At 40.9% G+C, this 13068-nt stretch overlaps 1 protein-coding gene across 1 annotated transcript; it reads left to right on the top strand.

Moving 5' to 3' along the window:
• Positions 1–7410: 7410 nt before the first annotated feature.
• Positions 7411–12770, top strand: anp32a (acidic (leucine-rich) nuclear phosphoprotein 32 family, member A). Its single transcript, XM_080729428.1, has 7 exons — positions 7411–7596; positions 9671–9820; positions 9937–10059; positions 10191–10389; positions 10964–11079; positions 11192–11243; positions 11398–12770. The coding sequence occupies exons 1-7, from the start codon at positions 7543–7545 to the stop codon at positions 11478–11480; spliced, it is 777 nt and encodes a 258-aa protein (XP_080585554.1). The 5' UTR covers positions 7411–7542; the 3' UTR covers positions 11481–12770.
• The last annotated feature ends 298 nt before the right edge of the window (positions 12771–13068 follow it).

The following is a 13068-nucleotide window of genomic DNA, read 5'->3' as shown; positions in this document are numbered from 1 at the left end:
TGCAAGCAAAGATTGGTGTAGCTACATGCATCGTCCTACTGTCCTCCGCGGGTGTTGCATTACAAGGTAGGCCTACTGTCTCCCAAACTGCCAGAATCAATTAACATGAATAATGAATGCAGACTGACTCAGGCGTGAGTGCTCATTTTTTTCCCCACTCCCCATTGTTCTCAGACATGTAGATCAGTTTAATTTTGCAGGAGGCTTGCACAACTATTTTTTTTTTTACAAATAATGTCTCATTCAATGCCCCTAAAATGCTTTCTGTCTTGCTCTTAGCTTGGGGTGAACCATGAGCCCGAAAGGTTTAATCCAATCTTTATCCACTTTGCTTATTGATAATGACCGTCCTTGCATTAGTGCAAACACAAATGATTCAGTTCACTGAGAGACCAAACAATAAGTCATATTAGGACAGGGGTCAGCAACCCAAAATGTTGAAAGAGCCATATTGGACCAAAAAAAAAAAAACCCAAACAAATCTGTCTGGAGCCGCAAAAAAATATAAAAGCCTTATCGTCGTTGTCGGGTGGACACCTTGTATGTCCAAAACTTCGTTTTGTATTTATCATTTAAAAAATGAACTAAACTAGTGAAAACAGCCGATCTACAAGCACAAAACGCCTCACGGTGCTTATAGATCTGCTGTTTTCACTACTTTTGTGCGTCAGTCTTGTATGATGAAGCAGGGCTATACTTTGGGAAAAAAAATAATACAAATTTGAAACTTGGAGATACAAGGTTTCTGCCCGAAAGTGACGACAAAAAAAATCGTTAAAACCAAAAAATTTCCATTTTCCTACATTTTTTAAAAAGGTCCAGGGAGCCACTAGCGCCAGGGAGCCACTAGGGTGGCGCTAAAGAGCCGCATGTGGCTCTAGAGCCACGGGTTGCTGACCCCCGTATTAGGAAATGTGAGATTTATATTTTTTCCTCCAGTGTTGATGGCACATTGTTGTTAACACATTATTTTTGTTTTATTTACACAGGGTAGTATAGCTGAGCACAAGTGCTCATTTACAATAACGCCCTGCACATAGAAACAGATAAGACAGACAGACAGTCGACAGACACACACACATTAAAATCTAGGAGCTGACCAGTAGCCTACAACCACAGTCTTACAGTATACTAGTAATTAGGGCTGTCGCAATTATTACATAATCGTCTAATCGCAATTATTTGACACAATCGCAATTATTTTGTCATAATTGTCATAATCGTTTACATGTTGAAAAATGATAATATTTTCAAACATTTTCAAAAATAGTGGAAATAGCAGATCTACAAGATACAAGCTCACAACGCGTTGCATCGCCCTAATACTAAAGAAGACGGGTTTCTTGTTTACAAACATTGAGACTAAATGCACAGGTGTATCATGTAATCAATTCTGTCCAATCCCCAAACCTGTTGCTTTGGGGAGCGCTGGTTTCATTGGCTAATTTTGGTACCGACCTGCGCACGCATCTAGTTCAGTGTAACGTGGACCAGAAACACGTCAATTGGCCTCTGAGAATCTCCACTGGAGCAGTGGAGGGTTCAGTATGGTTCAGTGCCTTGCTCAAGGGCACCTCAGAGGTTGGTTGATTTATTGATTGATTGATTGATTGATTGATTGATTGAAGACTTATATTAGAGTTTGCATAGGAAAGGGTACAGTTGTTCACGGTCAACTAAAAGGATTCCTCAAAAGAACTTTTGAGTGCTTTTTTAACTCATATAACATGGAATGACATGGGGGCACGGTGGCACAGTGGTTAGCACTTCACCTCACAGCTAGAAGGTCCTGGGTTCGATTCCCGCTGGGGGACGCTGTGGGCACTGGCGGCGTGTTCCTCCCTCCGCATCATCAGCTCCCACACCCTAGGAGGGGTTGGCGATAGGGCCTTTCTGTGTGGAGTTTGCATGTTCTCCCTGTGTCTCCTAGGGTTGATACCCTCACAAAAACATGCAGTAATCCTGGTCTCAATAATGTCTCCCCCTGGCCAGCCGGGGCGCCTGATGGAGGGCAAAGGGACTGGTTGGAATAACGTGTTCCTTCCACGCGCTACGTCCAAACCTGGGAAATCTCCACCGTCAGGTGAAAAGAAGCAACTTGGACTCTTCATGCATAGAAGGAAGCATGAGGTCAGTCCGTTGTCTCCCCAGGCGCGGCAGAGAGGGAGAGCAGAGCCCAGGATTACATAGGCATTTGGCACTGGGTGAAAAAATGGGTTACAAAATTGTGGGATAACAATTTAGAAAAAAAAAAATGGAATGACAGACAAATAAAACACAGTAGGCCTACTATGCCGATTTTTCTTGACCAATAGCCGTAAAACACAATGCAAAATAAAATGGTATTTACAATAGAAAGGTCAGGGGAGGTCAGGATAGGCTTTGTTTTATTTTACCAGTTTTGAGTAACAGCCGCCTCTAAGTGCTGGGGGAGAGGTGAGTGGTTGCCCTTCACCTCCCCACCTAGACGTTTCCTGTTGGTCCGGGGAATCAAACCGGGAACCCTCTGGCAACAAGTGAGCTCCTCTAACCTTTAGGCCACCATGGTCCTATAAGAGAGCATATAGGCCTACAACAGGGGTCTTCAACGTTTTCAGGCCAAGGACCCCTTAGGTGAGAGAGAGAGATGAAGCAGCGACCCCCACAACCCGTTCATAGATTCCATATAGTTTCATTGTTTGACAGCGCAATCGATCATCAGTGTATTTTGGATTCATGTCAATTTGTGTTTTCAGATATTTAACCACTTGAACCGTCAATACTTAATAAACTTGACCTTTCACACTTTAGGCCTACTTAGTCTGCTCTTTTTCCCCTCTACACCAAAGGTCTTTGCCAAAAATAGCCGATCTACAAGCTCACAATGCCTCGCAGCGCGAGGCGTTGTGAGCTTGTAGATCTGCTATTTTTGGCTATAGTTCTCAGAATAAGGACACCAGGGTTAATATAAAAAAAGAAGAAAAAAAAACGTTTCTATCACACAAAGATTTGGGGGACCCCCTGTAGTAACTCTGGGGCCCCCCTAGGGGTCCTGGACCCCCTGTTGAAGACCCCTGGCCTACAAGGTTGCTGAATACAATACATTGATTATTATATCTATTGTCGCCCTTTCTTGTCCCCCCAATAGGCTTCTATTCTGTCCCATACAGCACATAGGTTCTGGCTGCACTGCTTATAGACCTGGGCCTGCTGTTGCTTAGCAAACATCACTCCCGTGTGGTAAAGTTATATTACTACAAGCTCATGTAACACACTTGACTCAGCCCATTTTCCACTGCAGAGATAGTTCGATGTATCTGGTTGTCATAGCGACATCCCTCTGGTAGGCGAGCACTAATGAATAATTTGTCAGGAAACAAGCTCCGTTTAAAACAAAAAGAGGAGGAAAAGGAAAAAGCTAGATCATGGACATTCAGTGAACAAGTTTGAAATGTATGATTTTGCTTGGTTGCATCTACTAGAATAGGGTTACTTTGCTATTGGAAAACACAAATATTAGCTATGTCCACACTACAAAACATTGCAGAAAACATGGGCTAAAATGTGCGGTTGGAGCTGCTGGGTTTTCAGATTTGAAGAGGTTTCTTGGGGGCTATACAAAAATATTGTCTGCACAGCAGATAAAGAAAGCCATTTTCAAATGTTTTTCATGTCAAAGACCCCAAAATTATATATATGGCCACAGACTCCCATTTTTTTCTTATTTTATTGCATGACAATGATGTTTTCAAATAGCTGATGTAAAGATGTTAAACTATTTTACTGGGGTTCCCTGGACCCCACTTTGTTTTATGAAAACAGACATCGATCCGGACACTAGATGGCGACAATACCCAGTTTAGCAGGCTGTTATTGGCAACAAACTGGAAAAATGGCAACAGTGTCATTATCATTCATTAATCCAGGATTAATTCCTGAATTAATTTGAGAACTGCATTTAGGAGTTAATTAGTCATCACAGTGAAGGTATTGCTGGACAGGAATTAATGTTTGCAAACAGATTTAACTATTTTCTCCACTTGTGTTGAGTTAAAGGTAGAGAGTGGATTCAGAAGGCGAACACAAATACAATAAATAGTACAATTTGGAGGTATTTGAACTTTATTTGAGTATTTCCAATTTCCAATACTTTTACTTCAACTCCAAGCCTACATCTCGGATCCAAATATTGTAGTCTACTTTTACTCCACTACAATTATTTGATTATACATTTATTTATATATTTTTGTATATATTATTTATATATACACAAAACAAACATATAGCCTACTTAAACACGTCGGCCCTATATTCATTTCGGCCGTTTGAAATTGCTATTTTCTAAATATTGATTAATTGATTGATTGAAGACTTTATTAGAAGTTTGCATAGGAAAAGGTACAGTTTCATGACGGTACAGTTCACTGGTACAAGGTCTACTAAAAGGAGATCCTAGAAAAGACTAAGCTTATTTCCACAGGAAACCATTTAAGTATCTCAACATTGAATGACAGACGAATAGAACACAATACTATGCAGTAGATATAGTAAAAAAAAAAAAAAAATAAAAAAAATAGAAGCAGTGCTCTTCCGAGCACAGGTCTCCACCAGGCCAGGCGTCCTGCTATAATAGGCCAATCAATGTAAAAAGGGTGGCATGTGTTCTTCACCAATCTTAGACCTTTCATGGCGCCACCATGAGGCTGATTTGAACATTTTCTAGTGTAATTTCTTCCTTGGCCTTTTGCGAATGTGCGTGCACAATCATGATTTGAGGCATTTTGTTCGAAACGGATCAATCCTGCAAAGTTTGGAGGCTAATCTTAGCCAATCAGGATGGAATATTTAATATGGGTCAGATCCGTCTAGATCATATGACTGTAGAGATACTTTGTACTGATTTGTGTTAATTTGGGGTAAAATCTGTATAGGAGTACTGTCAAAAAATGTGTTTCACAAAAACAGCCTCATGGTGGCGCTATAAAAGGCTGCATTTTTCACATGCAGGGAAAGCGTTTTTCCTTGGCCTCTAGGGACTGCGCTTACAAAGTTTGAAACTGATCGGTGGACTTAAAGGTAAAACCACAAATTGGCCTGTTATAGCGCCACCATGAGGCTGATTTCAAAAATTTGAAGTGGCATTTCTTCCTCGGCCTAGTGGGAACGTGTGTGCGCGATTTTGTGATAATTGCACTCTGCATTTGTGATTTGAGGCATATTATTAAAAATGGCCCAATCCTACAAACTTTGGAAGCCAATCTTAGCCAATCAGGATGGAATATGGAAAATCAGACAGATCCGTGTCGATCACATGACTGTCGAGATACTGCCTACCGATTTGTAGGATTTTTAGACAAAATCTCTAAGAGTAGTGTACAGAAATGTGTTTCGCAAACATTGGCCTCATGGTGGCGCTAGAACAGGGCCATTGGAAAAATGTGGGGCAGAGGTTCTGAATTGGCATCCAGGGAGTGTGTGTGCTCATTTTGGCAGCGACCGGGCCAACGGCGCCGGAGATTAGCTGGTAACAAACTCGAAGGACGGACGGACGCACGCACGGACAGACAGACAGGGGCGAAAACATACTCTCCCCCTGCCTTCGGCTGGTGGAGACAAAAATAAATACATAAATAAAGTAGCCTATATTTTGAATTGCGGATCTTTACTTATTGTGTACATTGCGGTACTGATACTTTTACTCAAGTAAAACATGTGAGTACTTTTTCCACCACTGGACACAACGTGAAACAGCATTCGGGAGCGCGCACTGAAGGCACGTACTAAACGCACTATGCAGCTGTAGTAGACTAGTGTCTGTCAGTGCAGTGCATTGCGTGCAGCTTCGAGCAAGGCAAGGGCATTACAGCCAGGGGAGAGACACACCCAGTGGAAATATATGGCACTCGTTCTGTGCGTCAAAAAGTAATACCCAAAATGGTTCCAAAAACGACCCTGGCCTGGCAGCAAGCACGGTGTGGAAATGCTGCTTCAAGAGAGTGGGACGAAGACTCTCGTCGAGCGAGAGAGGCTGTCGAAAAAACTCTCCAGAGTCATGACAAAGACATGATGCGACAGAGATTTCCAAAGACACGCGCCCGTTCTCAAAGAAAAGACAGCCGTTACAAGTGAGCGCACATTACGCACAAGCACCGCGAACGCGCTGCGCACAAGCAATGACGGGCGGCGTTTCATAAACCACCGACTTCTGTCATAGGTAACGACTTTTGTTCCGTTTTTTTTAATCATAAATAAATTACATTTTCGAATACTACTGTACTGTACTTGACGGTCGGGCAAGATGGCGCTGAGTCAGTCAGGTGACCTTGTTTTCCTTTAGCGTTCCATGGCGTTAGGAGTTCTCCTTAACGCTATGTCACCGATGATCCCTGCGCCCGCAGGAAAGGCTGCGCAGCCTCGTCTGTAGTACAAATAAACAATTCTGTTTCGCTATTTACCAGAACAAATACGCTTTTTATGGAGTTGGAAGTCTACTTTCCTTAGTGGGAACACTCTGAGCCCCCCACCTCACGTCTAAAATACACCTTTTTAGCCAGAAAATAAAATATTTCACCCGAAGGCAAAATCTGGTCAATGGAATTTTCTATTGACAAGATATGTAGAGGGCGCTGTGGAGTAGCTAAAACATCCGGTGAAATATTTTCTCTTCTGGCCAAAAAGTGTATTTTAGACGTGAGGTGGGGGGCTCAGTGTGTTCCCACTAAGGAAAGCAGGCTTTCAACATCTTAGAACCGTCTTTGTTTTGGTGAGTAGTGAAACGGTATTTTTTATTTTTCCTACAGTCGTGAGGCTGGCTACCGTGGCTGTGAGCGCAAGGGCTCATCGGTGACATAGCGTTATAGAGAACTCCTTCTAAAACGCTAGGGACCAGAGCTTGTTTTCCTTTATCATTTATGGTAGCCTGCTGGTCACTGGAGGAACTGAAGTCGTAGGCTACGTTCTTAGAGAAAATGCAAGTATTTTATTTGATCTAAAACGCATATGACTCTTGCATTAGTCCCTCATCAGTAGGCTATGGCTACTTATGATTGGATTGTTTTGTTATAACGTTTGTGTCCAGGAAAATATATATTTCATATAATATATATATTTCGAAGGTAAGTCGCCTTTGCCGTCTTTTTATCATAGCCTACACGATTTACACGTGCAACTGAGCTTAAAAGAGACATGATGTGCAGTTATTACACGGACATATTTGGTGTCAGCTTCATTACATTCAAACATGTGCAGTTAATAACTTCAGTTCAGTTTATAACGTTGACATAAACAACCAAACTTCCAAAGGAACGAAACCCCACCCAGTTTGTATACGTGTTGTTATTGGCCAGTGGCTCTGTAAATCCGTTCCCTCTTTATCTCGCGCCTGCTATTGGTCAGCGGTGACGACAATCCCCGAAACTATTCCCCGCCTACCGAGAGCCAGGATCAAGTTTGAATGAACAACACAAGCACAGTCTATTCAAGAGGTTGCTAGTTGCATTTTTGTAGTATAATTACTATTAAAAAAAAGTGTGTAGCATATCAAGGAGGGTGAACTGATCAGAGATGGACATGAAGAAGAGAATCCATCTAGAGCTGCGGAACCGCACTCCGTCAGATGTAAGTTGTGCTTGCAGAGAGAGAGAGAGAGATGTTGTGGTGGTTGATCATGTTTCACACTCGACTAATGGAGAATGTTTTCGCGTGATGCTGATGTCTTGCGTGGGGGATACAAAGTTTCTTGCAAGTTAAAATGGTGAGGAGGACCTGATGGTGGTGGTTGCTTTGCAAACGTTGTTTGTAGTTGATGAGCACGGTGGTGGAGGTCTCCAGACCCAACTTTGCTGTCCTCACGTTCTGAACGTGCACTTTGAGAATGCACCATGGCTTGTTTTTGCCAGCGGTATTAATAACAGGGCAAGCAAGCACGAGAAGCCATATTTTGGGTAACTTTTGAGCTCCGAACGCGCCCCTTTTCTTTTACCACTGGAGATGATGCTAGGATCGTTTCCACGCAATTGGCTGCTTTGAAGCATTTCATTGACGCGTTGACTTTTTGAGCGTTTCAACTCAAAATAGCGTCAGGGCTCGAGTCTCGACGCACAAAGGATCCGGTTATTGAAATTAACCGGAGAGAATAATTGTGCTGCCCGATCTAAGCTGCATATTGGACATGGGAGTCATTTAGACTTCAATGCGCAGAATGGCTATCGGCTGGATCACACATAACTAAACGTTTCTGCAGCGTTTCGTGGGCCGTTAGATCAGATGCCGTCAGAACATGCAGCACAGCGTGGAACTCAATCTATAGTGCACTCGTTTGGCTGCTGAAGGAAAGTGATATGCATCGTTTGCAGGCAACAGCCTCACAACAACAACAACAGCAGCAGCACCACACCGTTGGAGCTGCCGTTAAAACATACATACGTGCGTTGATGTTGACCGATCGAGTGACAAAAGACGCTCATGAGACCTTGTCTCTCTCTGTTGTTAGCATGTTGGAATAGTAAAATAACAGGTACCATAAATGCAAAGCCAAACTGTCGAGCCGCGTCGTTGGTTGCTCCAGTTTTCAAGATCTAGGACAAGCCGCCATTTTACCGAGAAACAAAGGCTTCTCGAAATAACCCTGGACGTTTTCATTCGACACGAGCGATAGCAAAGCGACCCCCCATCACACCCTTCCCTGTTTATAAAATATGTTTGTCTAAAATACACGCCATCAATCCAATCGTCATCTGTTAAGCACACGCAACAATGTAACGTTTGGCTGCCAGCTATCTATCTAATCGGCTTTAACTGCCCCTCCTACTCACACACAAATGACCCAGTGCACGACTCGTAGGTCTGCCCTAAGCTCTTGCTTGTAATTCTGACGAATAATTATGCAGTACTAGTCGCAATATATCTAGTAACCAACTGCGCATTTAATATGTTAAACACTGAATATTTCACGGAAAATAAAATGACGCCCGCTGTTAAATAGGCTCTACACTGTCTAAAATGCAAACCTGTTATTTACGTAATCGAATGACATCAAATGCTGTGAGAAGCGCCTCAGCACAACAGTTAAGCATTGAGCTGCAGTGGTTTTTAGAGTGGTTGCTTGCATTTGATTCAAATGTGATTAGTACTGTCAGCTGAGTTATACAGTATTGTAATGAAATTATAGTGGAAACCACGTTTTATTTTACCCTCCACATTTATAGAAATGGGTTTCTTACAGACTGTCATGTCGTGTTGACGATTTGGCATCAATGGATTTAGTGATGGTGTCTCCTTGATTGGCATAAATTATTTGAGAAAATAATACTATTATAGATCAAGTAATGGTAACATCATTGTACTCAATTGGGTGAGACTACTTAGAAAAATATTCTGTTAGTAAGGCTTCTAAAAGTATAAACAACAGCTGTATCTCATGGCCAAGGACGTAGTAATCTGACTAGTGGAATGTCTGACTAGTACTAGTGTCATCTGCAAGGATTGTGAAGATGTCCTTGAAAACATGCATCAACAATGTTTGCTTTTAAGAAACCAGTGTTTGCTTTTAAGAAACCCTGTTATTCATGAACGAAATTACACATTTGTAACTGTACACTATTTTGGTGTTTTCACTCTGTTTCATCTTTTGTAGTTTCTATGATATTACAGTGTGTAAACATGAATGTACTCCTGTTCTCTTTTCTTACAGGTAAAAGAACTTGTCCTAGACAACTGTCGCTCAAACGACGGCAAAATAGAAGGCCTTACAGACGAGTTTGAGGAGTTGGAATTATTAAGCACAATCAACGTGGGGCTGACAACAGTTGCTCACTTGCCGAAGCTAAAGAAACTGAAAAAGGTTGGTTTTATTACAAGTGAGATGTAATAGGATGCAGAGTAAGTTATGAACTGACTGTGATTAACAGACTGTGATTAATGAATGCCAATTTTGATTGTTATGTCGATGATCAACAGCTTGAACTCAGCGATAACAGGATCTCAGGAGGGCTGGAAGTGCTGGCAGAAAAATGCCCCAACCTCACACATCTCAACCTCAGTGGCAACAAAATCAAAGACCTCAGCACAATAGAGCCGTTGGTAAGTACCTGTAACTTATCCCTGGGAAAATAACCATAAGGTTGACCACAGTATTTTAGTTGAATGTATGAGTTAGAAAAAGACCAAAAGTGTGGATTTGCTCATTGAAACCCAACCTCTTTTTCCGACAGAAAGAATTAGGGACCCTGAAAAGCCTAGACTTATTCAACTGCGAGGTGACAAACTTGAACGAATACAGAGACAACGTGTTCAAGCAACTACCCCAACTGACGTACCTGGACGGCTATGATAAAGAGGACAAGGAGGCACCGGATTCAGACGCAGAGGTGTACGCGGAGGGCTTGGATGATGACGAGGAAGATGACGATTGTACGTTCTTAGGCCTGAGTTTGGGGGTGTTGAATATAGGGCTGTCACGATCATGACATTTTACATGACGATTATTTGTCACTCAAATAATTGCGATTAACGATTTAATTGTGTTTTTGTCGTTGACAATTACATTTCTGTTTGGCTTTTAGGCTTTTAAGTTGAACATGGTAGATATGACACATAACCTAAATATACAAAGACATTCCTGACATATTTGACAACATTATACTTAAAAAAGAACATTGATAGTGGAAATAGCCGATCTACAAGCTCACAACGCGTCGCGATGCGACGCGTTGTGAGCTTGTAGATCTGCTATTTCCACAATTTTTGACTTTCTTTTTTAAATATATGAAAAATGTTCAACATGGAAACGATTATGACGATTATGAAAAATAATCGAGATTATTTAAAAAAATCACGATTAGACAATTATGTCATAATTGTGACAGCCCTAGTTGAATATCTTATCCATGTTTGAGCTGCCTCATCATGGCATTGTTGATTTGTTAGGGAGTGATGGTTTCAATATCGATACAAATATTGATCTGTCGCTTTTCTATTGTTCCAGTTGGAGACGAGGAGGACGATGATGAAGATGCAGCGCCAGGAGATGAGGAGGAAGATGAGGGAGAGGATGACGAAGAGGAGGAAAATGAAGAGGAAGAAGAGGACCTTAGTGGAGAGGTAAGACAGTGCAGATAATTGAACATCGGTGTTGTGCAGTCTTAAATAATCCTATTACAATAACACAGACTATGAGAAATTGTTGTCAACTGCATGTTTTTCCCCCCTGTAGGAAGAAGAGGATGATTTGAAAGATGGAGAAGTCGATGATGAGGATGATGAAGGTGAGTAAAACAATGGCCGATGTTTTATATTTCATCTTCCAGAATTCTTTTGAACAGCCTTTCCTCATAGAATAATACAATTTTATTGTCCCTTTTGCATCACTTGGACTTACTTTCTGTCCTTGTTTTTTAACCGAACCATCTTTTCTTCTAGAAGAGGAACGAGGCCAGAAAAGGAAAAGGGAGGCGGATGATGAAGAAGGGGAAGATGACGACGACGACGATGACGATGACTAAACGTGTCCTCGCGAAGCTATGTTGTAAACAGACTGTTTTAAAAAACTTGTATTTCTCAGTCCCTTCCCTAACCTATGTATTTCCCCCCCTGAATTTCATATTGCAGTAGTGCTTCTCGTTATTGGCCAGTCAGGTAGAGTTTGTTTTGTTTTTCTCTCAAAGGAAACAATTCATTTTGTTTATTATGTACCTTTTGGTGCTCTGTATTTTACTCTTATCATTCACCAACATACTGCTTGGTGGGTGTACGAGAGATTTTGTAATATCAGATATTAAGCGAATATAACCTTTTTAAGAGTTCTTTTGTCATCGTTTGCGTATGACCAATTCTGATGACTTGCATATTTTAAGGACACGCTCTGCTGTCGTCCTCCAAAAAAAAAAAGAAAAAAATATTTAGAGTGCATGTCTGAATCCATTTTAAAGTCAACTACTGGATTTCATGTATGGCTGTCTTCTACCTGTGTTAAACTTATATTCTGCTTTGTTCGTTTTTATTTTGTAAGTTATGTATTTGTGGCGTCACCAGTACGCTAATAATCTCTACTGTCCTGGTGTTGAAGGTCCCGCGTCTGTCTGAACATGCACAGGTGTAAGTCTTAATTTATACGTGGTCACACAACCAAGTCGCTCAGCAAAAATGACACGTTTGCTTTCTCGTTTTTGGTGATCGAAGAACGCGACTTATGTATGAATTAAATCTTATCCCACACAGGTTACATTTTTAAACCAGAGCTAAGAATGTCTGCCCTCGTCAAAGCTTGCTTCTCCTTAAACCCTCAGCTTTGATAGTTCGGAAATTACGTGTTCTTGTAAATAATGACCAAATCTATTTTTTTGTATTCTCTTTGATGATGGCAGACATTAAACACGGCTGAGTTGAAACTATGAATTGTAATAAGATATTAAATATGTATACTGCTTTAATCTAAATACGCAGTGTGAAATTTCTTGAATTTGAAATACTTTGTATGCATAATCTTTCCATGAAGAGAAATGTTCATCAGACTTTTATTATTGCTTCTCTCATGTTTGTTTCTGTGACACACAGGTGGCAATGTACGAATTTGTGGTGGTAGTGTAGAGAATAGATGATAATATTAATGGAAGTTAAAATGGAATCTTATTGCAACTTTGTGCATTGAAAAAGTATGAAATTATGGAAAATGTCATGGTCAGTTATTTGTCAGGTCAATTGTTTCGACTTTTGTCATTAATATTTCAGTTCATGGTCAAATTGGCCTACCTCAATGATTTACACTTGATGTTAATCCACTGTCATGAGCCAAATTGTTTTCTCCCATTCACAAATAAATTCTTTTTATATATATATTTGAGTGTGGTGTTTGTAGAATTGAAGTACTTTATCAGTAATTCAATACATTATTCAGTCATCAATGCATTGACCCATAGTACGATATTAAGATTTAAAGAAATCGCTGTTGCTTGCTATAGATGGAAAACTGCACTTAAAGGTGTAGCTCACCCCAAAAATGACATTTTCTATCAATTACACACCCCGTGAAACCTTGAATTCATGCAGATTCTTTTTGTTTGTTTTTGTCACATGCAAAAACAAGTAATTCAA

Source organism: Nannobrachium achirus (genome assembly GCF_963921795.1).
Source record: "Nannobrachium achirus genome assembly, chromosome: 7".
NCBI classification, from domain to species: Eukaryota; Metazoa; Chordata; class Actinopteri; order Myctophiformes; family Myctophidae; genus Nannobrachium; species Nannobrachium achirus.
This window is presented reverse-complemented; position numbering and strand designations above follow the sequence as displayed.

Bases quoted from the DNA above. Each gene is read 5' to 3' on its own strand.
- anp32a (XM_080729428.1), top strand. From the start codon at position 7,543: ATGGACATGAAGAAGAGAATCCATCTAGAGCTGCGGAACCGCACTCCG. The intron at 7,597-9,670 runs GTAAGTTGTGCT...CTTTTCTTACAG, and splicing joins GGAACCGCACTCCGTCAGAT to GTAAAAGAACTTGTCCTAGA. The intron at 11,244-11,397 runs GTGAGTAAAACA...CTTTTCTTCTAG, and splicing joins CGATGATGAGGATGATGAAG to AAGAGGAACGAGGCCAGAAA.